This window comes from Talpa europaea (genome assembly GCF_964194135.1).
Source record: "Talpa europaea genome assembly, chromosome: 6".
Classification (NCBI taxonomy): Eukaryota; Metazoa; Chordata; class Mammalia; order Eulipotyphla; family Talpidae; genus Talpa; species Talpa europaea.
Window position 1 is genome coordinate 65,166,515 of NC_140072.1, and position 26,821 is coordinate 65,193,335.

Here is a 26,821-nt window from a genome sequence, read left to right on the forward strand (position 1 = left end):
TTCCAAAGAACCTACAACTTGGTTGTTATATAAGTCTGTCTTTTGCTATGTGAAAAGTGAATGGTACAATAATTTTTTCCTTGTTCTTCTTTACTTCTAAGAAGTTCTCCTTTATGAAATTTAAACATTAGAATTTCCATTTCAGAGACCTCGGGGTCAGAAAACAGGAGTGGGAGAAGAAAGATACTACTCTCTGACCATCAGAATTTAATTATTTCTACTTAGTGGTAAAATGTTTGCAAGACAAAAAATGGACTGCTATTACTCCATGGCTAAATGGTACCCCATGAATCCTATAAAACAATACACAACACTATTTTTCCAGTACTATTTAAATGTACCATTTTGTGTTTTCCCATCTCACTAACTGGTGAGTGAAAGCAAACAAGGTAATACATACCAGCATTCCTGGCTGTGCAATCTATACATTTTAATAATAATTCAAGCATAATCTATATTTAAAAAAATTAGACTAAAGAGAGACAGTAAAGTTTTTAAAGTTTTCTCTTTGAAAAGATGGTATCTTACAGTACATACAAAAATACTCTGAAAATACATACGACTTCATTTACAAAACACTGAATCAACATATTACAAGAAGAATTACATGGTCATGGATTTTAATAAACTGAGCATGCGTTCATGAAACTTAAAAAATATTAAGAAATGCACTGAAAAAAGCAGTGTAAAAAATGACAACTCATATAGTTAAATAAAAATTACAAAGGTCCTGAGCCAATTCATGGTTGGTAACAATGTCATTCAAAAATGCCTTTAGGTTTCAGTAAAATCCACTGTTTATTTCTGCATGCCTAGTTCATGAAGAAACTGTTTGAAGTTGTGGGGCAAGTAATGGTCAGGTATTATCATGCCAAGTTATTTTACACCTCAAAAATACAAGTTTGCCATAAAGGTATGTTATTGTTGACGCTGGAATGAATTGCTCATCAGTAAAAAATACCAGTCAACTAACAAGAATGGCATGAGACAGGATATGTAACAATTTCACCATTCATATACTGACTTTCAGTATCCTGGTTATATTTTGATTCTTAATAAAGATGCATTTCGAAGGCCTCCATGGGAGGCAAAATATAGAGAATTTATGGTGCCCAACTCTTATGTAATCACTGGACTAATCCTCCCTGGTAGCTATGCAACATCTGGACAGAAAGGCACAAAAAATAAAAATTTAAATATTCCATGTGCCAATCTGGAAAAAATAATTTAAATCAACAGAACAGACATTAAGTACATTTACACAAGTGAGAAAAACAGAAAAGATACCTCACATTCATCTCAGGTTTCACAAAGTGGCTTCAACGCTAAAGTAAATGTGTTACAGATGGAAAATAATAAGACATTTTTTTTTGTTTTCAACTTTTTCAGTTTTATACAATGATTAAACATAAGACTTTAAAAAATAAACAAAAAAAAGTTCAGGATTTCCTTAAATCAGTGTCCAAGTAGCCAAGAACTGGTTCCCATAAGAGAAACAAGCATCGAAAGTTAAGGCAATAAAACCTCCAACGCAAAGCCATAATATTGTACATGACAATTTGATAGAGGTGATCCTCAGAGAACTGTATGTAGCAACCAATGAGAGAATGCTACAGCATCTGCAGGTCAAAGTGTGAGAGTTCAAAAACCACTTCAAGGTTGTTAGGCTGATGACTGTAACTTTCACCTTATTTTATGTATGACAACCACTTATATTTAAAAAAAAAAGTGGTTACATCTATGCCACTAAATGATTGCATATTCACTTCAGTGAGGCAGCACTGCTTTTACCGATTGAGGGTCAGTCGAATAGAATTTTTGATGACACGGATTTTGTTTGCTGGAACTGGAGATGATGAATCTGGTAGTTCTTTACTGGGTAGTCTCTAATACAGAGAAACAGAGAAGGAAAAGCCATTGTATGTTATAAAGGTCCAACTAGTAAATCAGCCACAAACTTGAATTTTCTCCAAATCCTTTAAGTTCTAAACACTCAAACTGAATATTGAATATTTTCCATCAGGTGACTTTTTTTCCCCCTTTTAAACAGAGGTGAAAAGCAGAGGGAGAGCTTTGGAAAAAAGGAGCAGAAGTTGGAGCAGTGTTAAGTATAGGAAAGAGGACTTTGTTAAATCAATTGCCGCTCTGGACTAAGAAATGTATAAAGAATATATATAGTCCTCAAGCCTCCCTGGTGGTACAAGGGGTTAAGCACAACACTATGAAGCTATCCGCACCTCTGCAGCACGAGTTGGATCCCTAGCCTGCCAGGGAGTAACCTATATGGCGCAGCAGACCTCTCCTGTCTCGCCCACTGCTCCCCTTAGCAGTGTATTTCAGTCAGTCTGTCTGCGCTAATCCCCGCTCAGTCTCTGGTGAATCCTCTCACCCCCCTCCCTCCACACCTCTGGCCTGTACCCAATTCTTGTATGCATAAATAAATAAATCTTTAAAAAATATATATATAGTCCTCAAAGTCAGCCAATGGTAAAGAGAAACAAGAAGCACATAGGTCATTAAACAGGAAACTTTTAGGATATCAAGTGAAAGATATGTGTGTGTTATAGAGGAAAACATGATATACAGATAGTTACATGAATGGAAACACTATGTTTCTTGTCAAGAGATGACTGCAAAAGTTAAATCTCTGGTACACTGACTAAATAAATACCTGTATCATACCAACAATTTAAAAATCATGGAAAATTTCAGACATATATAAATGTGAAAAATAGAACAATGAAGACTTAATGCCACAACCCAAGATTCAGACATTAAAATTTGCCATGTTTGGCTTATTCTTTTATGCACAAGGCAGACATTTCATTTCACTCTTTCATACTTTAATATACATATCAAATTAATTTTATTCTATCATCACATATTTATACCCATATACTTTGTAACCCACTCTTACATTAGAAGAGAAATTTCACAAATTCTACAATAATAGAAAATTTGAAGGTACATTCTATTTTGTTTTAGAATGGGCAATAAAGCCTAGGGAAACTGGCATGGTGATGACTGTGATGAGAAGCACTTTGTTCTTTAATGAGGGGTAAAAATAAGGCTGTTTACTAGAAACTCTCAAAGAAGGGCTTTCTCTCAATTATACAAGTCTGACTGTTGAGCAACTACTTATTAGCTTACCATGCTTAATACTACTATATTATTAGCTTCAATGGCAAGTCTTTGGAAAAAAATTTTTTTATTGAGGTTTAGGGACTATTTTTTTTTTTTAAGATTTATTTATTTACGCATACAAGAACTGGGGTGTAAGCCAGAGGTGCGGGGGGAGAGGAGGATGGTGGTGAGAGGATTCAACAGAGACAGAGTGAGGAGCAAAACAGGCGGACTGACTGAAATACACTGCTGAGGGGAGCAGCAGGTGAAACGGGAAGAGGTTTGTTGCGCCACGTGGGTCAGCTGCCTGATGGGGATCAAACTCTTGCTGCAGTAGCTGCGGATAGCTTCACAGAGCTGAGCCTTGTGCCACCAGGGAGTCCCAGTTGAGGGACCCTTGATGCTTAAGTTTTAAAAGTACTTTAGTACATACACCACTACATTTTGGCTTATCCAGAATACTAGTAAGTATGGCTCCTAACTATTGATTTTGACAGTAAGCAGTGACACACAATTCTGACCAATACTATTAAGAATTGGTCATAAATTACTGTGCTGAGCACTAAATTGCTCTTCAAAAAATAAAACCCTAGAGGTTGAACATAATCTCACTAAATTTTCAACTTTTATACTACTTCCTTTTCTAAACTTTTGAGGTACATATATTTAGAATCATATAGTTTGTTCGCTACTTCTATCCTCAACTGCCAATTTTACTTCTGGTCTGAGGACAGGCAAAATATTACTCTTTTCCTTCATCCAATGTTAGACTTTCAAATAAGCTTTTTGTATGTGAAGATTATCTATGAATTTTAACTTATGTGTTTTATCTATGAAAAAGACTGTTGGGCCTCCCTGGTGGCACAAGGGGTTAAGTGTCAGTACTATGAAGCTATCAGCAGCCACTGCAGTTTGATTCTCGGCCAGGGAGCTCACCCACATGGTGCAGCAGACCTCTCCTGTCTCACCCACATTTCCCCTCAATGGTGTATTTCAGTAAATCCGCTTGTTCTGCTCCCTATTCTGTCTCTGGTTAATCCTCTCACCCCCATCACTTCCCTGCCCCCTGCTCATCACCTCTAGCCTACACCCCAGCTCTTGTATGCATAAATAAAGTAAACCTTAAAAAAAATAGGGAAAGAAAAAGACTTACCTTTTTGCGTGATGTATCAATAGTTGGAATAGGCATACATTCTCCTCCTATGGCATCCTAAAAACAGAAGCATTATATGGAAGTGAAAACTTTCTTTCTGACATGCAAATTTATTTTTATATGAATTAAAACAGAACCAAAACATGACAGATCTAATCTGATCCACTTTGGAATACAGCATAAAGCTCCTTAAAAGTATTTTAAAGCACACTATTAATATATTTACCATTGATTTCCTTTTTCTATCTTCGGTAGCACGTGAGTCCTTAAATGTTGACTCAAGTTGAATAAACTAAAAATGTAAACATTACAATGAGTTGCTATTATGTACCACAAAACCATACAAATACATATAAACTGAGAAAACTAGTCATTAGGCTATCATTAAAAACTATCAAAACATGGTTGGTGAGTGAAGAGAATTTAAATTACATTGAATTCAACTGTTACCCTTAAATTCTACAATTTGGGTGACCTTTTTGGATAAATCAATTCAGATTATAATAAATAGTTTTACCACCACCTACTGGAGGCAGAGGAAATTAACAATAATACGATTATTAGGTTACCAATAATGACTGTGTGTAGTGTAAGACAAAAAGAAACTTAGACCAATCGTTCAAGTTTTCAGACACATTAGTAATCTGAATTTAGGATGAACAATTACTATTGTTCCTTTAAGGTCTGGGTAAATAATCTTATTAAATAGAGGTCAATGGAATAAGATGGTCATAGCAAGTTGTTTGTTTAGTACTATTTTAATTTTTAAAAAATCAGTTACTGAATTACCAAGTAAGTCATAACTTACCTTTTCTATGTCTTTCAACCTTTTAGAAGACCCATCTATGGATGGGGAATGGGACCTCTTTGTTGTAATATTCTTAGTTATATTTGACATTCCATTTAGATGTGGTTGTCCCTGGGCAGGATTGTGGGGTGTTGTGATTCTAGGAATGACATTTCGTCCTACTACAGTAGGAATTGTGCACACAGCTGGGGGTGATACAGTTTTTACTACAGAGTCAACTTCTGAAATGAAAAAAAAAAAGGTTATTTTTATTTTTAAAATTTTATTAGCCTCCACCAAACCACCTGTGCCCTACCCCATTTTAAGTGTAGTTATGTATATTTACAGTAGAATCATTAACAATAAAAGTTTAGATACCTACTTGCACCAATGACTGGAATAGACAGACCTTGAGCTGGTGGGACACCCAGTGGCTTTTCCAGAATTACAACAGCAGACTCAGGACTATTCCTATTAAAAGTATTAAGTTATCATTAAGTGATTTAAATACTACTCATTTAAAAACACTTATTTTAACATTTAGAATCACTTCTTTCGAGTACTCCTATTTTAACATTTCATGGAAGAAAAAGGAAAAAAAGTAAAAGACCAAAGTGTGGATTAAGAGAAAAAAATTAAAAAGAGTATCTGTGCATTTCTGTGTATTTATTTAATCCCACATATTCATAATCATATACTATGTCCCACAGGATCACTACAAATTGCCAAGTATTTCTAAACAAGAAGCTGACTAGCAAATGATAAAACTTTTCAACAATTAAAAAAGGAATTTTGCAAAGGTATACAAAAGTTTACATTATCTTCAAATAATGTAAGACTGAAAGGACAATTTTGAAATACCGACCTTTCTGCTTCTCCTGCAGACGGATTATCAGGTTTGGAAGGTTTGTTTGTAGACACTGGAGAATTAAAAGGTGTTCCATTATCAGTATCTCTGGAGCTATCTAAACAATTGCTATCCAGAGATGATCTTTTGGATTGAAGTCCACTGGAACTCCGACTGACATCAGAAAGACTTTGCTGAGAGAGAGAGAAATCTTTGAAATCTCAGGATTTCAAAACAAAGAAATAATGGTTTCAATTCTAAAGAACATATAAAACAGTTCTTTTGTAATTAATGAAGTTGATATTTTAGTCTTAGACTGAACTAGCTATATACCTTTCCTCTTTCCACTCAATAGCTTTAGATTATAACTAACAGTTTTACCACCACCTGCTGGAGGCAGAGGAAATCAACATTATAATACAGTAAATACGATTATTAGGTTACCAATAATGACTATGTGTAGTATAAGTCAAAAAGAAACTTAGACCAATCATTCAAGTTTTCAGACACATTAGTAATCTGAATTTAGGATGAACAATGAATATTGTTTCTTTAAGTTTTGGGTAAATAATCTTATTAAATAGTTAGAATGCAAATGTAATGCTAGGATCACTTATAAACCACATTGGACAGTTAAGATTATGAACTTACCTTTTTCTTCTTTTGAAGAATCTCTGCTGGTAGGTAATGATGAAGCTGTTTTTTTTTAACATGAGTTGCTTCAATTTTCATTCCCTCTTTTAGCATGTTTATATTGTTTGCTTGTCTGTACACTGTAACAATGTCAATATATTAAGTGGGAAACTTCTATCTCAACTAAGGGCTCTGTTTTCTTTTTCTAAATACGTGCATTTTCAACATCTCCCATCACTACATACACACCCTCTTACAGAACAAGTATTTCTAAAACATTTTCACATGTCACAATCATATTCAAGTAACAACTGGTTTTCTCATTTCCAACTTCTAAGACTTTCCTTTTTTTTTTAAGATTTATTTATGCATACAAGACTGGGGTATAGGTCAGAGGTGCAAAGGGTCAGAGGATTCACCAGAGACAGTGTGGGAACAGAACAGGTGGGCTGACTGAAATACACTGCTGAGGGGAGCAGCGGGTGAGACAGGAGAGGTCTGCTGTACCATGTGTACCATGTCCCTGGCCAGGGATTGAACTTGTGCTGCAGTGGCTGCGGATAACTTCGTAGGTTGTATCCTAACCCCTTGTACCAGCAAGGAGGCCCCTAAGACTTTCTTATAATTAAATCTCCTCAACAAAATAAATGTATTTTAAAAAGGATTCCCCCCACTAAGTCTTGGTTTCTGTTTCCCAAAAGGCATTTTTTTCTCATAGTCTTTGCTGAAGTGTAGTCTTTATACCAAACACCCAAGATGCAACTCAGGCTTTTCGCTTCCATGTAGCTTTTTAAAAATTCAGTGTTCAAAGAACATCAGACATAGGAAACCATCTAGAAGTACATTCTTATTGTCGAGGTAGGGAAATAAGGCTTAATGACCCTGAACACCTTGCTGGGATCAGAACACCCAAAACCCTAGGTTCCCATTCTAGAGCTCTTATCATCATATAAGAAAATCAGTTTTATTAACTACCACATAAATTATTTAATGTTTGTTTACTGTGAATAATTAATTAATTATAAATTTTCTGAACAGGGCTGGGAAGCTTCATTTTACTACTATGAGATGTGGTAAATAATTTAATTTCCTGGAGTCTTGGTATCCCCATCTGGAGAAGAATGTTTTATTTATTTATAATTATTTCTTTATAAAGATTTATTTAAAAAAATTTTATTTATTCATGCATACAAGAACCCGGGTACAGGCCAGATGTGCGGGAGGGTGAGGGGATTCACCAGAGACAGAGTGGGGAACAAAACAGGCAGACTGAAATACACTCCTGAGGGGAGGCAGAGGGCCAGACAGGAGAGGTCTGCTGCGCCTTGTGGGTATCTTCTCCGCGGCCGGCAGGGATCAAACCTGTGCTGCAGATAGCTTCGAAGTGCTGCGCTCAACCACCTGTGCCACCAGGGAGGTCCTAAAGATTTATTTTTATTTATTGATGCATACAAGAACTGGGGTGCAGGCCAGAGGTGGGGGGTGGTGGGGGTGGAAGTGGTGGTGAGAAGATTCACCAAGACAGAGCGTAGAGCAGAACAGGTGCAGCGGCTGAGACAGTAGTGGTCTGCTGTGCCCTGTGGGTTAGCTCCCTGGTGGGGGATTGAACTCATGCCACAGTGGCTGGTGATAGCTTAACAGTGCTGAGACTTAACCCTGGTGCCATTAGGGAGGCCCTGGAGAAGAATGCTTTATGGGCCTGTAATAAACATAGCTTCCCAACTTGCAAAGCTGGCTTTGAAAATGAGCACAAATTAGAAAGGAAAATTTTGTATTATTTTAAATTCCAGATTGCTTGTGAAAGAATTACCAAGGCCTTCCAAGTGGTGCTAAGAGTCAAGTTTCAGCACTATCAAGCTATCAGCAGAGTTAGATCCCTGGCCAGGGAGCTAGCCCACATGGCACAGCAACCCTCTCTTGTCAAGGCTGCTGCTCTTGCAGCAGTGTATTTCAGTCAATCCGCCTGTTCTGCTTCCCACTCTGTCTCTGGTGAATCTTCTCATCCTCCCCGCACCTCTGACCTACACCCCAGCTCTTGTATGCATAAATAAATAAAATAAACCTCAAAAAAAAGTTTCCAAAGTGTTTAAGTTCTGTGATTCCACCCTCAGAGAGACTGATTCACTATTTCTAAAGTGAATATAGGAATCTGCATTTTCATGATGAGAGGGCTAATTTAAGAAGAATGTAGAAAGCTCACACAAGCAAACCATGAATATTAATAGTATGAATGTCCACTATTCCAAATTAAGACCACTCCAAATATATTAAGATAGCCCAGAGCAGTGTTATTAGAGAGCTATATGTAAAAGGCACCTTTTTCATTACTTTTGAAACACATTCAGCAACCCTACACTGGTGATTTTTTTTTTTTAATTTACTTTCTGTTTTTAAAATAGATAATATATTCACATAGCAGAAAACTCAAAGGGATTAGCCGGGTCTCCAAGACACACCTGGTTCCTCGATCTAGAAATAATCAGTTTTTACCAGTTTCTATTTTTTAAATCATGTACTCTTCTAGAGAGATCTATGCATCTATAAGCAGATATGCATGTATTTTCTTAAACTATATAAATGACAGCACACTACACACTTTTCTGCAATTATCACCTGCCTGCCCACCCCCCGTCTTAATATGTATTGGAAATTGTTTCATCATGTCTTTACTTCTAAAAATACTAGCATAGATTTCCATAATATGGATGTACATATTCATCTAACTAATTGTGAAACTTTAAAATATGCAGCCATAGGCAGGTTCGAACCACAGCTTTAATAATAAAGTCTTACCTGTATCAGTAAATGACTGTATATCATATGTCAGGTCTATGTTAACACTTTCTGCATTTTCTACTCTCCGAAAAATTATTCCGAGGAACCACATTGATATATAATTATTGCTATAAAGTAAAATTTAAGAATTTCCATTAATTTGTTACACTTTTACAGATATTATTTGGTAATTAGTAATTAAAATTAGGTCTCTAATGAAGGTTAAATACAAATTTCAATGTTATTTTCAATACAAGTTGAGAATGGCCAAATTCTCAAAACTGACACCCAGGACACAGGTAAGATATCCTGTGTTGTTATAAAGAAGATTAAGTGGATTGAAATGACTTACTAAATACATAATTAAAAATGCTCCAAGTATTGTGATAAGAGCTTTGGGTAGGGTTCTGTGGATTACCAACATAGCAGGTACTTAGTTTTAATGATAACCACTCATACTCAAAATATAATGTATTATCCCTCCATCAATGCCTGTTAAACAATAATCTCACAACTGATCTTAATGCATATATCAAGTAACATTATTTAAGAAATATAATGTTAAAAATAGTTAACTTACTCTTTATGATGTTCCTTATTTCCTGGGAATGACTGGGGATTTACATGGGCAAGAGTAATAAATTCATTCCGTTCCAAGTTTCCAACAAGTACACGTATTTTAGATTCTACTAATCCAACCCTAAAATAAGACAACAGACAAGATTCTTCCATATTAAATTTGGAGCTACATCCAAGTAAGTCAAGTAACATATTAGCTCTGCTGCCCTATGTTTCATCAATTTTTTTTAATTCAACATATTAGAGACTATTTAAAAGTTTAAATGATATAAGCCAATGCTGATTCAATTAAAAAAAAAAAACTACAAACAATAAAAGTAAATTACAAAAAACTAAGGGGTTTGTGTTTTCCCTTAAGAAGAATTACTTTAGGGAACTCCCTGGTGGCCTGGGGATTAAGTCTCAGCACTATCACTATGGCTTGTGTTCAATCCCTGCCAGGAAGCTAAGCCACATGTGGTGCAGCAGATCTCTCCTGTCTTACCTGCTGCTCCCCTTAACAGCGTATTTCAGTAAATCTTCCTGCTCTGCACCCCACTCTGTCTCTGGTGAATCCTCTCACCAACACCCACCCACCTGCACCCCAATAATTCTATGAGTTTAAAAAAAAAAAAAAAGCACTTCCAGTCTAAAATTTCATGCCTTAGTGAAGAACCTAAAATATTAATTTCTGGGCCTCCCTGGTGGCACAGCGGTTAAAGTCTCAGTGCTATCAAGAAATTGCCAGCCACTGCGGCATGAGTTCAATCCCTGGCCAGGGAAGTGACCCACATGGAACAGCAGACCTCCCCTGTCTCACCTGCTGCTCTCCTTCAATGTATTTCACTAGTTCTGCCTATTCTGCTCCCTACTCTGTCTCTGGTGAATCCTCTCCCCCTCTGCACCTCTGCCAGCACCCTAGTTCCTCTGCACAAAATAAATAAATCTTAAAAAAAAAAAAAAAAAAAAAAAAAAAGGGCCTCCCCGGCGGCACAGTGGGTTGAGCGCAGCGCTGTGAAGCTGTCCACAGTCTCTGCAGCACAGGTTCAAATCCCGGACAGCTAGGGAGATACCCACATGGTGCGGCAGGCCTCTCCTGTCTCGCCCACTGTTCCCCTCAGCAGCGTATTTCAGTCAGTCTGCCTGTTCTGCTCTCCACTCTGTCTCTGGTGAATCCTCTCACCTTCCCGTGCCTCTGGCCTGTACCCCAGTTCTTATATAAAAATATATAAATCTTAAAAAAAAAAAAAGGGCCTCCCTGGTGGTGCAAGGGTGTAAGTCGCAGCACTATGAAGCTATCCACAGCCACTGCAGCACAAGTTAGAGCCCCAGTCAGGGAGGTGACCCACATAGAGCAGCAGAACTCTCCTGTTAAGTCCACTGCTCCCCTCAGCAGTGTATTTCAGTAGTTTCGCCTGTTTTGCTCCTCACTCTGTCTCTGGTGAACCCTCTCATGCCCAACCCCCCAACCCCACCATACCTCTGGCCTGTACTCCAGTTCATGTATACATAAATAAAACTTTAAAAAATAAATAAAAGTAGCCCCAGATAACATATAAACAAGGGTGGCTGTGTTTCAATAAAACTTTATTTATTTCTTAAAGATTTATTTATTTATGCATACAAAAACTGGGATGTAGGCCAGAGGTGTGGGGATGGGGGTGGGGGTGGGAGGTGAGAGGATTCATCGGACACAGTGGGGAGCAGAACAAGCAGATCTACTGAAATACACTACTGAGGGGAGCAGTAGGCTAGACAGGAAAGGTCTGCTGTACCCTGTGGGTTATTCCCCTGGCCGGGGATTGAATTCGGTGCTGCAGCAGCTGCTGATAGTTTCACTGGGCTGAGACTTAACCCCTTGCGCCGTCAGGGAGGCCCAGGTGTTAAAATTCTTGAAGCAAAAATGAATACAGTATTTGAAGCCGGACACGTCAATACACTGGACATAGAGGGAATAAATTTAGATGCAGTAGAAAGAAGACACCACTCCTTAACCAAAAATATCTGTTGACAGAAGCTTGAAAATTCTGAAACCTTTCATGCCATCATCCACTAATTAAAAAAATATTAAAATGTCTGTTCCTTCCAGTTTTGATGGGGAAAACATTATGGCAAGAATGGAAAACTCAGTGAGAGGCTAAGCAGAGGAATAATCCAAGCTGATTCACAATTTTGCTTAGACTCAAATCTGACAAACAAAAAAAGACAAGAGCCACACATCTATCCTTATCTCATGTCACTCCTTAGTCTGAAATCTTAATTTGATGCTATTTCTTAAACACTGACACTCCATGATTACGTACAACAGCCACTAATCTGACTTAATAATCTTGAAAACTAAGGGTCTTTCATAAATGTCAAAGTACAATATAAACATGTTACCACCACAGAGTAAGTAGAAAACTTAAAATTTAAGTCTTACCACTCTAGATGGTTTTCTTCTGTTGATGCACTGGCAGTCAATACTATGTAATGTCTATGAAGAATTTTCAGCAACAATTGGGAAAAAGTCAGAAACATTGTTAGGTCCCACCTTTCCATCATTTTTTCTCCCTCCCAATGAACAAAAAACTCATGTAGACACATAGTTTATGAAAATTAAAATGTGCTCCTGCTTTCACAGAATTGTAGACCCTGCAATCAACAGTGCACTAAAAACAAAATACCTACTCATATTGGGTTAGATACTACTAGAACACAGAAACTTATAGCTTAGGATTTCTGCTAAGCTATTCTCTACCTCACTTGAAATGCAGTGACAACTGTCATCCATCATTCATTATTAACTTTTTAAGTTTAACATTCTTCTTTAAACATACACACAAAATAAAGAAAATTTCAAATACCTATACTTTTGGAAAAAATTTGGTGGTTCAAGCAGTTTGGACCAATCTGATTTCCCTTGAAGAATTTCATCTGTGACTGCAAGACCTAAATTAAAAAAGAGAGATTGATTTTGAATAGTGACCTTACATTGTCAACTTCTCTATCACCCTACTCCCAAAACTTCTCACCCCATCAATTTCTCGAATTAAAAAAAGTATAAATGTTTTATGTTCTTGGGGCCTCCCTGGTGGCGCAAGGGGTTAAGATGCAACCTATGAAGCTATCCGCAGCCACTGCAGCACCAGTTCCAGCCCCCCGGCTGGCCAGGGAGCAACCCACGTGGTGCAGCAAACCTCTCCTGATTTGCCCGCTGCTCTCCTCAGCAGTGTATTTCATCAGTCTGCTTGTTCTGTTCCTTGCTCTGTCTCTGGTGAATCCTCTCACCTCCCACACCTCTGGCCTGTACCCCAGCTCTTGTATGCATAAATAAATCTTTAAAAAAAAGTTTTATGTTCTTTTTCAGAACACAAAAATCAATTTCTACCAGTTTGGGCTGGCTCTATTTTGGGCTTTAATATCATATATTTTGGAAAACCAAACATTTGAAAAAACAAACATTTGAAGAATTTTTAGAAATAATAGGTGATATAACTTTAACTGCCAATCCATAGAGAATAAAACTGTCAACCAAGATCTTGTGGGAATATGTAAGGGGCAACAGGGCCAACAGGTTTACCTTGTTTAAATTCTTCTACCATTACTGTTCGAGTTGATGTGGACACATTATACGTAGAATTCTGTTGTGGGTAGGCAGGGGTGATTATGGGCATGAGATGATACCTATCTGATGGATTTACCTGTGAAATTAGAAGCAGAATAATTGATCTATTCTCCTATTTCAGTTGTCCTCACTTCATTTCCCCAAAAGTCTGAAGAATATGAAATATAAATTTAATACTACATCTCCTCAATTCTAAGAAGCACATTTCCTCTCCCCAACTACATTTAAAATTTCTTAAGTCAGCTGAATCTGACAAAGTCAAAGAAAATTCTGTAGAAGTTTATTTTTCCCCTAAGAAGCTACTGAGTTGACGGTGTACATTATAAAAAAATGGTTGTTCAGAACCAAGGAAATCCAGTAAGCACGGCTGCCAAGGGATTATTGGGTCCAACAGTTCTCAGTCCTCTTTCTGCACCCACTCAATAGAGGACTTCCCCTGGGTGACTTAGAACGAGCACTCACTCTAAAAGCAAATTAAAATGCAAGGTAAGTATAAGTTATGCTATTTGAAACCATGAATCTGCTTTAAATTCTGCTGCAAAATTAATCGTAACATTATCAGTAACTAATTACTTGTAAGAGTTGTTAGTGGGTTATGACACTTTAGTTAATATACCCACTCACAGTCTTACATGGATGATTTTTAATGATACATTTGGATCAGAATTGGAAATACAAATCATCTGGACCAAAAAATAAAGCAGGAGAAGGAAAAGCACTGTAGTTATACAGACGGAAGATGATCAGGGACAGGCAGAATTATTTTCAAGTGGATTGCAATTTAGAGGAACGTCCTTTTCCTAAGAGGTTTAATGAAATTCTTTAATAAGTCACATACCCGAGGATCCCAAACTGGCAAATTCAAATTGCTTTCTTCTGGTTGCTTCAGCAGCACAGGATTTGGCCATTCCCTAACATGAAGAAGGCATATTAACTCACATAGAACCTCACTTCGTATATACTATACGAAATGTTATAATTATTAAGACTGTTTCAATTTTCATATGGTAAATGCTTTGGTTATTAGGTATTGAAAAAAAAGAAGAAATGGGTAAGAGAATGAAGTACACAAAGGAAAAAGCTGGTTATTTTCAAGCAGTGTTCTCTGAAAGGGCAAATACTATTTTGCTTATCAACTGTAATGAAATTACACAAATTTTTCCCTTCTTATTTGCATTTATGGATTTAATGCTGATTTATTAACACCATCAGCTAACATTTACTGAAAATACTTATAACAAATCCATGCAGTAGTGATGATTATTTTCTCCGTTTTATGTATGAAGAGATAGTAAACAACCTCTACATAGCTAATAATAGGCAGAGCCAAATTTATTATGGTCACTCTCTCAAGCTAAAGGCCCACCCATACAGACTCCTAGAAAAATTGCTGTACCTGGTGGCCCATCACTGCCACAGATGTGATATTTTTAAATTTTGTACTTCACAAAGAATGTAAAAAAACAGAAAAGGTCTATGTATAGCTCTTACATTTCCAACAAATTTATATATTAAGTAGAGCTTAGCAAAATTATGCATATAAATACTTACCACTTGGAAAAAACTAAAAAGAACTTATGAACTAGGGTAGAAGCTGCTGCATTCGGATACAACTGGCAAGTTCTTGCAACTAGCATTGCCCAGGAAACACCACCAAGGAATCCCAACATGTTGGAATAAATACCACGTCCTAGGAAATCAATAATATCTTTGTTATTGTTAGGACTTACCATCCATGACTTCCAACCATAAGGAACAGTATAACTTCCTTCCTTATGCTGTTGTTAAAACTCTTCCCTTATAGGAACAACATTAAAATAAACAAGCAGTCTTTCATAGAAGGTACACTGTCTTATTAGTGAAGCAAAAGCTGTTCATATTACTCTCTTGGCTTACTCTTCCAATACAGACACCTCAGTTTCCTGCCTCTGGTCTCACTGCCCAAGTGGGCCCTACTGATACAACACAAATTTCCCTCCTCTCAATATCTGTGGCTGATAGAGAAACGAAAGGAGGAAAGATATCTGGAGAGTTTACAAGTAGGAAAAATAAATATTTAATTAATAATCATATCTGTGGGAAAACTGAAGTGTAAAGTTGGGGACTAACCAGTATTCTTCAGAATTACCCACCTCTCCATAAAGTACAATATACCATTAATATTACTCACTTTTTTTTATAGCAATCTATAAAATAGCATACCATATTTTATCAAATCTAAGATGTCCTTAATACATTATATAGCATTATTCTACATCCAGCTAAGAGGAAAAAAAATAGGAACTCTCCAATTTGGCTATAACGAATGTGAAAAATATGCATCTGAAAAATGACAAAACATGGTATATAATTTAATCTGTAAGGTAAGACAAATTGCTTATGTTGTCTTTTCATTGCAAATGACCTTCTCCTGGGCCTCCCTGGTGGCGCAAGGAGTTAAGTCGAAGCACTATGAAGCTATCTTTAGTCACTGCAGCTTGAGTTTGATCCCCAGCCAGGGAGCTAACACACATGGTACAGCAGACCTCTCCTGTCTTGCCCACTACAGCCCTTAGCAGTGTATTTCAATCATTTTGCCTGTTCTGCTCCCCATTCTGTCTCTGGTGAATCCTCTCCCCTCCTACCACACCTCTGGCCTACATCCCAGCTCTTGTATGTATAAATAAATCTTAAAAAAAAATCAATTACTTTCTCCTGACCTTTACAAAACTCTTGAGGCTAAGGACAAATTTTATTGATTTTAAAGTCTTTTTAGATGTCCAATATGGTGGTCACATGTGGTTAAATTTCTGGAATAGTTTTATTATCACTCACATACCATGAGATTCACCCATTTAAAATATAAAAATCAGTGTTTTTTAGTATATTCAGAGCTGTACAAGCATCACCATTATAAATTCTGGAATGTTTAAAACATCTTTAACAGTCACATCCCTCTGATTTACCCCTAATCCTCTCATACCTAGGTAATCATTACTTGACTTTTTAGACATGCCTATTCTGAACATTTCACATAAATGGAATTGTACTATATTTAGTCTTTTATGACTGGCTTCTTCCATTTACTGCTATGGTTTCAATGTTCAGATATGTCATATCATGTATCAGTATTTCATTCCTTTCTATTGCCAAGTAATATTCTACAATACGGATAGACCACCTTTTGCTTATCCATTCAACAGTCGGTGGACATGTGATTGATTCCACTTTTGGGCTATTATGAAAACCGCTGCCATGCACATATGTTTATGTGGATATATGTTTTCAACTCCTTAATTTCTCGGGTACACATTTCAAGAGCTCAATAGCCACCTTGCTACTGTACTGGACAACAGATATGAAACATTTCCATCATCACAGAGTTTTACTGGAGTGTACTGTTTTAGATTATGTAAAACCTGTGCTAGATGTGCAGCACTACTTACATGTAGCTACAAATAACACAAAATGTGCTATGCCACAGCATGACTGGGCCTTTTATGAATCATATGCTGAACACACTGGTATAGCTCCAGGACTCATTAGAAGAGTGTTATAAGGTAAAAACAAACATAATTGGGTTGTCAAAAAAGTCATAATGTATTTTTTCTGTTTTTCAAGCAAAAATACATCATGACTTTTCTGACAACTAAGTATCACCATAGGCTCTTCATCTAATACATTTATTGAATACCTATTACAAACTGGACTCTTTCCTGGTGATGGGGAGACAAATACAAGTAAGACAGTCCTGCCCACTGAGAGGGCTGAAGACCAGTGAGGGTTTCACTCTAAGTTCTAATTCATTCTAACTGCCTGGCTGAAATGGAAGATGGAAAGTCAGGGTTTTCAATTTTCACCCAATAGAGGAGATAGAGTCACATCAGAGCACACCTAAAAGAAACAGCTTCTCCAAAACTTATTGGACCTCAATTCCCTGACAGTATCAATATGCTCAAGAATTCCCATATATGCTTCTATCATTAGCAACTAAAAATTGCAATTTCATAATGTAAACATAAAAGACTTAGGATACTTACGTTTTGCCCATAACTTGACTGCTCTTAGGGTGAGTCTAAAAGTTTCTTTATTTGGCACTAAATGCAAAATTTCATCAGTAACTCTACATCCTAAAAAAAAAAAAAAAAAAAAAAGCATTCTTTTATTATGCTACAAAAGCCAGTTAATTCCAATACCCTTCTAACTTTCAGATTCTTAAATGCTAAGAATTATAAGGTAATAAAATACACTGGTTTATTTTCCTTATGTATTTGAAATTTAGCACTTACATATGAGAAATCACTTGCTTTTAAAGAATTGAAAAGCATACAGGCAATGCAATCAGTATTAAAATAAGAGATGGGTCTGAAAATCTTTTTAGCTTTCTCCTGCATTTTACTTTACTGTTAATCAAAAGCCTCCAAGTTATAAAAAAGTTATTGCTTTAATGCAAACCTTATCCACAAATATTGTGGCTTACTGTTGCACCACAGAGTGCAGTAAAATGCCAAATACTTCTGTTAAACAAGAGACTATAAACTAGTGGTTCTCAAAGTGCAATCTATGAACCCCTGGGAATCTGTTAGGTCACATCCATTACTCTAATTATACTAAGACTTTCCTTGCCTGTTTCACGGTGTTAACATTTGCACTGAATGCAAAAGCAGTGGTGGATAAAACTGCTGCTACCTTAGCAGTGAATCAAGACTATGACCAAAATCTTATTAGCAGACAATATCTTCACTGTCACATGTTTGCAGCTAGGAAACAGAAAAGGAATATATACAATGTTTGAGCATGTCCTCAGTAACATTAACTACCTGCTTTTTTCAAGTTAACATCAGTTTTACTTGAAAGCGTGTTTGACAAACCGTGGCTATTCATATGAAAGTTAGCAGATGTCTCCTAAAAAATGAATAATGTGAGCTCCTCACTTCAAAGAAAACAAATGACAAGATATGTTGCCAATAATAAAATTTAAACTTTCAAATAAAAATTAAGATTTTTGGACAACTAATATCTGCTACTGTGAGCTTGACAGTTTTACAATATTTGACTTTTGTAATCAGACTGATTGGTGGTGATATTAATATGATTTTTGGAATAATGTATAATGAAATAAGTGTTAACATTTAGAAAATACAAATAACTTTGTGAACCAGCATTTTCCAAACAACCAAGGCATTACTGTACAAAATTATACATGAGTAAAATATCCATTCAAAGAACAAGACAGACCAATGGATTTTTAATTTAACATTAAGTGACATAGTTTTAGATCTAATTAACCTTTACAAAAGCGTCACTCTTATTCAGCAATAAAAGGAACAAGTTACAAAAAAAAGAAATACTACAAATGTGGATGAGCTTCATAAACATTAAGCTAAGTGAAAGAAGTCAGACACAAAAGACCACAAATTGTATTAGCCCATTTATATGAGATGTCCAGAAAAGGCAAATCTATAGACAGAAAGTAGATTAGTAGTTGCCTGGAACTGGAGGATTAGAAAGTGGAATGACTGCAAATGGGTTATGAGGGATCTTCTGAGGATGATGAAAATGTCCTGAAATTGTGATGTGGTGCACAAGTCTGTGAATATACTAAAGATTATTAATAACTATACACCTAAAAAGGATGATTTTTATGGTATGTACTCATAGCTGTTAAAAAGAAAAAAGAAAATGTCACTGGTCAAATTCTCCTGTAGTATCAAAAGGGTACTAAAATAATTTTTTTTCAATTACACATATTTAGAGGCTGTATTTTCTTCCTACGCTTCAAGCAAAACAAAATATTACAAGACTGACTATTAATTCAGATATGAGACTATAGCTGTCTTCTACTGTATCACTAATGTGGCAAATACTGAAGATATAACCCACATAAACAGAAGCACTTTGGGGTCCTCAAAGTTTTACAGGGCAGAGAAGTGCTGAGACCACTGTGTTTGAGAACCACTACTACAAACACAAATAACATTTTAATTTGCGTTTAAGATGTTTAAATATGGTCAAATCATCTCTGAATAAAGAAAATTACATCATTTTCAACTGAATTAGTCTAGTTTCTTAAAAAAAAGTTCAATTTAAGTGTTCTGCAAAAAAAATCTGTGTCTAGCTGGTGTCAAGCAGGTACCTGAGATTTCTTTTAAGAAGCTTACCATTTAAGCTGCGAATACACCTTATATCAAGGCTTCTCAGTCGAGAGTCGTCTCTTAGATCTAAATTATCTGATATGGTTTGTATTGCCAGTCTTGCAAAAACTAGATCAATCTTTGAAAAGATGCAAAAAAGGAGAAAATATTACCTTTTCTTCTAGTCAATTCTCCCCACCTCCCCTCCTTGAAAATGTAAAAAGTTCTAATTACTGCTTTGGGAAGTTTTACCGAAACTTCAAAAGGTTCATTTAGGCAATCTTATATGGGAAAATCACTAAGTTTTGTGAGGGTAAATTTTCAAGTTAAGAGAAAGCATTTTAATTTTGGGATATATCCCAAGCGTTAAAAAAAAAAAAAAACAAAAAACCAAAAAAAAACACATCAAAACCCCATGAGTGGATTTCTAGATAAAGACAGCAGATTCAACACACATTTACATTCACTCTTTCTTGAAACCCCACTAAAATACCACCAAATGTTTTTTTTTTGGGGGGGGGTTTGGTTTTATTTGCAACTCATGAGGACAAATAGAAGGACATAATAGCAAAGACTATGAATACTAGAAAGCACATGGACAAATGGTAGGAGACCTAGCAGATTTAAGAAAGCAGAGGTAAAAATGTATCTAGGAATTAAGGACAGAAGGCTATAAACACATCCATACATAAAGAAAAGGAACACTTAGAGAATAAGCAAGTATTTCTGGAAATTAAATATATATCAGAGGAATGGAAAACAACTGAAAGTTTGGGAAATGAGAAAACACCAAAAATCAGAAGAAAAATATGAACATAATGTTAATAAGTAGAGAGATTAAAAAAAAAAAAACAAAAACAGAAGGCAGTCCTGGAGGTTTAACATATAAATATTAGGAGTTTCAGAAAAATGAGAAAAAACAAACTCTAATAGCATTCCAAATAATTTCTCTGAAGGACAGGAATTTTCAAACTGAAAGAGGACTACTGAGTATCTAGCCTATTGACTGAAAATACATGTACCAAAGAGTGTTGCCATGAATTTTACAACTATGAAAACGAGGGAAAAAAATAAGGTAAGTTTCTGAAGAGATAAATAAGGTCAAATACAATGAGGACTGAGAAATCAAAATGGCATCCCACTTATCAACACAGCACTGAAGCGGCCTTCAAAATTCTGAGAAACATTTCCCACCTAGAACTCTATACTCAAACTATCAATTTAATGTGAGAACAGAATAAAGACATTTTTAAGCATGCAAGATGTAAAAATATTTGCTTTTTCAAGAAGCTAGTGGGTGAGTTCTACTAAAATGAAAGTAAATCAGAAAGAAAACGCTAGAGAGAACCAAAAGGAAATCCTAGGATGATGTAAAGAAAGATGTCAAGATAGCTATATATCCGTCATATTTGTGAATAGAAACAGTTGATAATATTCAGTGAGTTATTTTTTTCAAGATGATTATGGACAAAAGCTTGAGGAATGTAAACCTATCTAGAGGAGATTTAGAAACCTGGGGGACAACCAGGTCTGAATTGGTCATAAGTATAAAAACCAAGGAAACAAAACAATTATTAACTCCCAAGAAAATAAATGGTCACACAGCAAAATTGGTAATCTGGCATACTTTGTATTCAGTTTTGAACATTATTTATATCAAAATAATGTAAACAATGGATATTGCTCAACCAAAATTACAGTACTAAGCTGTAATAATTTTAGGAGATTATAGGAATAAGAAAGGAGTGTATAAAATCATGAGGGGTAAGGATGGAGGTTGGTTTGTTTTTCATGTTGAGAAGTCAATGGTATAAGAGAGGGGAAGATGAGAGACTAAAGACCACCTGAGTCTTTAAAATGCATATCTGTGCAAGTCTGATTTAAAAAAAATAAAGAAAACTTCATGGTTCAATTAAGGTCAGAAAAATTTTAAACACTTACTTCAATACCATCAAATTCAAATTTTATAACAGGTACAAAGGCATCTTCTACAGCCTACAAAAGAGGAAAACAATTATAACATGTATAATTCTTTCTCTACCTTCCTGTCAACATAGTGAATTGCTCCCAATTTGTATTTTTTAAAAGATGTATTTATTTATGCATGGAAGAAATGGGGTATAGGCTAAAGGTGATGGGGGTGAGAGGATTCACCAGAGATGGAATGGGAGCAGGACAGGAGGATCTACTGAAATACACTGGTAAGGGGGACAGCAGGTGAGACAGGAGAGGTCTGCTGTGCCATATATGGGTTAGCTCCCTGGCGGGGGATTGCGCTCAGGCTGAAGTGGTGATAGTGCTGAGACTTAACCCCTAGGCAACCAGGGAGGCCCCCAAATTGTATTTTAACTCAAGGGAAAAAGTGAAAATATGCTTGGTCCTACATTCTAGGTAAGTTCTACTTTTTGATTGTGTAGTAAAGCCTTCAAAATTGTTATGATGCAGTTATTTAGCTTATTGTCCTCCTAAAAATATTCACTAGAAACTGGTAGATAGAAACGCTATCATCTAAGTACTATTTTTTTTTTTTGGAAGACTTACTTTTATTTATTTATACATACAAGAACTGAAGTGTAGGCCGGAGATGGGGGGTGGTGGTGAGAGGATTTACCAGAGACAGAGTGGGGAACAGAACAGGTGAATCTACTGAAATACACTGTTGAGGGGAGCAGCAGGTAAGATAGGAGAGGTCTGCTGTGCCATGTGGGTCAGCTCCCTGGCTGGGGATGTAACTCATGCCGCAGTGGCTGGTGACAGTTTGATAGTGCTGAGACTTTAACCCCTGCACCACCAGGGAGGCCCTAACTCCTTACTATTTCTTTTTATTTTTTATTTTACAGATTTATTTATTTATGCATACAAGAGCTGGGGTACAGGCCAGAGGTGCGGGGGGGGGGGGAGGCGGGGATGTGTGTGTGAGAGGATTCATCAGAGACAGAGTGGGGAACAGAACAGGCAGACTGACTAAAAAATAATGCTGAGGGGAGCAGTGGGTGTGACAGGAGAGGTCTGCTGTGCGCCATGTGGGTTGATCCCTGGCCAGCCAGGGGATCGAACTCATGCTACAGAGGCTGTGGATTGCTTCATAGTGCTGTGCTTAACCCCTTGCGCCACCAGGGGAGCCCAGTACTTACTATTTCTTGAGCTTAAACTGAAAACTGATAAACTGAAAGCTGATTATTTTTAAAGAGTGCTAGTGTTAGAAATAAAAACATAGATTCTGACCAACCTATCAAAACATAATACAGTAACTAGTTTGGTAGAAATGTCTTTCTGAGCCTTTCTTAATCCCCCATCTAATAAATTCTTAACTTCTCTATTCCCAATTACCACAGGTCCTTTTACCTTCACCTTATCCTACTACTTCAGACTGCACTAAATTTACATGCTTTGTTTCCCCAATCTCTCCCTCCCAGAAAAAAATGTGGTGCTTACTATTATATTTATGGGACTAAGGCCAGTATCTGACGAATCACTAGTGCTAAAATTTTATTTGAATGACTGGCTAGATATACACTTATAAAGAGTTACTATCAAACTTTATATAGAAAGGCAGGCACCATCTGATTTACATTAATGATTTATCAGACATTATACTAATAAGTGGTTTCTGTAAATTATCCCAGTAGTTCTCAAAAAAAGAAAAAAAACCTTTTAAAAAACATCAGCACATTTTCATTTTACAGATGAGGAAACTGAGGCACAAAGAGAATAGATGACCAAAATCTAAGCACTAATAAGTAGTAGATTCTAAATTCAAACTAAGATAGGTACAACTATAAAGTCCCTGTTCTTAATCATTACATATTCTTTTAACAAGATATAGTAACTTCTAAGAAGTATTTTAATAATCATAAGCCCTAGCTTTTACAATATTTGTTAACAAGTTCTAACACATTAAATATCAGAGGACACTTACTCTTAAGTTTCTAATGCCATCTTGATGTTTCAATTTTTCAAAAAAAGACTGAAAAAAATCAGATCTCTCCACATGTCTTGGAGCTACACAAAGTGCATCAATGTCAGCTCCTGCAAATCAAAGTATTTCTTATCAAGAACAGTATACTATGTATTATGTAAAAATATATACAATACATGTACAGAACAAAATATGTTGATTAGTAGTAAGATACTGGGAATTTCTTCTTCTGTATTTCCTAATTATAAAACAAGTAAGAATTTGTTATTGAAACTTCTTATCAGAACATAGACAAGCAATTACCTTTGGTGTGTACTCCAAGTCGGTAAGATCCAAATGTGAAAATTTTACCACCAACAGTAGCCACAACAGAAGGTGGGAGATTCTAAAATAAAATTAAATCAAAGGCATTTAAGCGCTTAAATTATTCAGCATAAAACTCACCCAAGTGCTATTGAGATTTGTAAAAGTACTTTTGGGAATACAAAAATGAATTCATTCCCACTACATATTCACACCCCTCTAAAGAAAAACATTTTTTACCACTTGACCGTTCTTGCCTCCTCCTATCACTGTGTTTTCAGTGTCATATCCTCAGTCAATTCAGGCTCCCCTTTAGCTTCATTAATAGACAGATATGCGTCATTTCTTGATTCTAGGTTTGGAAGTTTCTTTCAAGAAAATTGGGTCATTCTTGATAGGATCGCCTTGTAAAAGTTAACCTAACAAGTTTTATTAACATCTTTTTTACTGTAGAGAATTAGAATGCTACTTTTCACCTCTCTCTAGAGCCATTTCTAACTTCCCATTAGATATTTTCACTCAGACTTTCTGATCCAATCTAATATCCATGCCTGAAAGAAGCAAAAAAAGTTCTTCCTAGTATACAAACCCAGGTATCCTTCCTCATTTCTCTATTTTTGACCTGGGGTGGTTCACTTCTCCTCAGGCAACCTGGTGGGCCCTGATCCCAGGAGGCCACCATATTGATGCTGAACTGAGTGCAGACACCTGATCAGCATAGCTCACTTTTGCCCAGAACTCCTGGTCTCAAGCCATCCTCCTGTCCCAGCCTCCCTAGTAGCCAGGACTACAGACTTGTGCACCATGTCCAGCTCATTTCTTTCTTTCTGTTCCTTGTTTTCCATTCCACCCATACTCACAATCACCATTCTTTTTCCTGGCTTACCAATTTTTAGTTTATATCCTTACAGTATGCCCCCTTTCTATTTAGCTATCATTACCCTAACCTTAGGCTACTTAAAATTATTCTAACTTATCTGCTTGCTTTAAGTTTTTATTTTCTCATTCCATGGTATACAAAATTCATTGGCTAATATCCTTCAATTCCTCTATAATTCTTCTGCTCAAAACTAACCAATGCATATTCTTTAAAAACTGAGATAGGATCCGTGGGCCTCTATTGAAAGTGCCACAACAGGTTCTTAAGGATTTTCCTTGCCTTGTCTCTTAATCTTCCCTTCTAAAGTTTCAGCTGCAAAGACTGTTAACATAATCTGTCTTTTTTTCCATTGCATTTGCCACTGTCCCTGCCTGGAATGCTTGACCATCCTTTGTAGGTATCTCAATATCATCTATTTCTCAAAGTTTACTTCAAGTTCTATATCCCCTTCTGTGACACTCTACCCCTGACAACCTAGCTCTATTATCTTTAACCCCTTTTAAACTACATTTATCAATCCCTTTTTTTTTTTCCTGTTTATAAGTCTCATCTCTTCAACTATACATTCCTTTAAGATGAAAATTGTGTCCATCACTTCTCTTATTTCTCCACATCTAGTGCAAGTTATAAAGAATAGTATCTGCTGATTACCTTGGATAAAAGTATCTGTATAACGGGATATCATGTTTGTTACTTCCTCTGTTTATTTTTTATTTTTGTTTCTTTTTAAAAAATATTTATTTATTTTGCAGAAGAACTGGGGAGTAAGCCAGAGGTGCAGGGGGTGAGGGGATTCACCAGAGACAGAGTGGGGAGCAGAACAGGTGAATCTACTGAAACACACTGCCGAGAGGAGCAATGGGCAAGACAGAAGAGTCTGCTGTGCCATGTGGGTTGGCTCCCCGGCCAGGGATGGAACTCAGGCTGAGGCGGTGACAGCTCAGAGTCTTAACCCCCAGGCCACCAGGGAGGCCCTATTTCCTCTGTTTAATGACTATTAATGTTTTAAGAATGTCACATGGGCCTCCCTGGTGGCATAGCGGGTTGAGTACAGAGCTGTGAAGCTGTCTGTAGCCTCCGCAGTGCCGGTTCCATTGCCGGCTGGCCAGGGAAAATCCCACATGGTGAGGCAGACCTTTCCTGTCTCGCCCGCTGTTCCCCTCAGCAGTGCTTTCAGTCTGTCTGCCAGTTTTCTTCCTGCTGTCTCTGGTGAATCCTTGCACCCTCCCGCAACTCTGGCCTGTACCCCAGCTCTTGTATAAATAAAAATAAATCTTAAAAAAAAAAAAAGTGTCACAAATAATTTTACAGCTAGGAACAAGTCAGTAAACATATTAGTAACTAACATAAATCCAAAAGATAGGAAGTCAGGATATTTTGGTCTAAGTACATTTTTAGTTTACCTTTGTGCATTGAAAAAACATGACTCTTGCATGATTTATGAGAAAGTGATATACTGAATCAGAGAGTAAAATAATTTCCCCAGAAAAACAGAATTTAAATAAAATGATTTGACTTGAGATTCTAGACTATTTAAAGTTTATATCCCACTTCAGGAAATGACCTTTGAACTAACAAATCCTTCAGATATCTTCCCCAACTGTAATATGAAAATAAATGAAATTTAAGAAATAAATGAAATTATAATTGACACCAAAAATGACCACCATCTTATCCATGCAATGGAAGATGTTATAACCAATTTTTTTTTTTTTTTTAATTCATGGCTTGCATCTCACCAACTTAGAATTCAACTTTCCTGAAAACCTCAACTACTGATAATCCTGCTAAGAGCTCATAAAAGAGCCAGATAGCTTTTTGGTAGCAAAAACAAAAAACAAAAACAAACAAAAAAAACCCAAAAAACACAAAGAACCCCAGCAAAAACACCAGTAATTTACACTCACGGACAGTTTTAGGAGAGAGTCCCTCATGAGCTTATTCAGAGCCCAGTGTTTAAAAGAACAAGTTCTAAATATGTATCATAGATACAGAAAGAAATAAGTTGTGAAAGCAAGTATTTTAACAGGTATTTAACTAATTTCTAAAATCATGCAGATATTAAGGAGATAGAATGGGAATTTAAATCAAGTAACACTGACTATTATGAAAGATTAACTTTC

The 26,821-nt window shown here is 36.4% G+C and overlaps 1 protein-coding gene across 2 annotated transcripts in view; it reads right to left on the bottom strand.

The window, feature by feature from the left end:
• Nucleotides 1–1,787: 1,787 nt before the first annotated feature.
• Nucleotides 1,788–26,821, bottom strand: part of PAPOLG (poly(A) polymerase gamma) — a gene marked incomplete at both ends in the record, with an annotated part of 30,819 nt that continues 5,785 nt past the window's right edge. The window contains 19 exons of one of the 2 annotated variants that reach the window (XM_084234449.1): nucleotides 1,788–1,886; nucleotides 4,277–4,333; nucleotides 4,503–4,568; nucleotides 5,085–5,305; nucleotides 5,446–5,534; nucleotides 5,929–6,101; nucleotides 6,562–6,683; nucleotides 9,337–9,446; nucleotides 9,899–10,018; nucleotides 12,299–12,352; nucleotides 12,723–12,807; nucleotides 13,439–13,559; nucleotides 14,322–14,394; nucleotides 15,035–15,173; nucleotides 17,503–17,592; nucleotides 19,624–19,735; nucleotides 21,538–21,591; nucleotides 23,516–23,625; nucleotides 23,819–23,900. In XM_084234449.1, coding sequence (XP_084090575.1) covers nucleotides 1,788–1,886; nucleotides 4,277–4,333; nucleotides 4,503–4,568; nucleotides 5,085–5,305; nucleotides 5,446–5,534; nucleotides 5,929–6,101; nucleotides 6,562–6,683; nucleotides 9,337–9,446; nucleotides 9,899–10,018; nucleotides 12,299–12,352; nucleotides 12,723–12,807; nucleotides 13,439–13,559; nucleotides 14,322–14,394; nucleotides 15,035–15,173; nucleotides 17,503–17,592; nucleotides 19,624–19,735; nucleotides 21,538–21,591; nucleotides 23,516–23,625; nucleotides 23,819–23,900 — 1,977 coding nt within the window. Of the gene's footprint in view, nucleotides 1,887–4,276; nucleotides 4,334–4,502; nucleotides 4,569–5,084; nucleotides 5,306–5,445; nucleotides 5,535–5,928; nucleotides 6,105–6,561; nucleotides 6,684–9,336; nucleotides 9,447–9,898; nucleotides 10,019–12,298; nucleotides 12,353–12,722; nucleotides 12,808–13,438; nucleotides 13,560–14,321; nucleotides 14,395–15,034; nucleotides 15,174–17,502; nucleotides 17,593–19,623; nucleotides 19,736–21,537; nucleotides 21,592–23,515; nucleotides 23,626–23,818; nucleotides 23,901–26,821 lie in introns of both variants that reach the window. The other variant, XM_084234448.1, reaches the window with a different exon arrangement.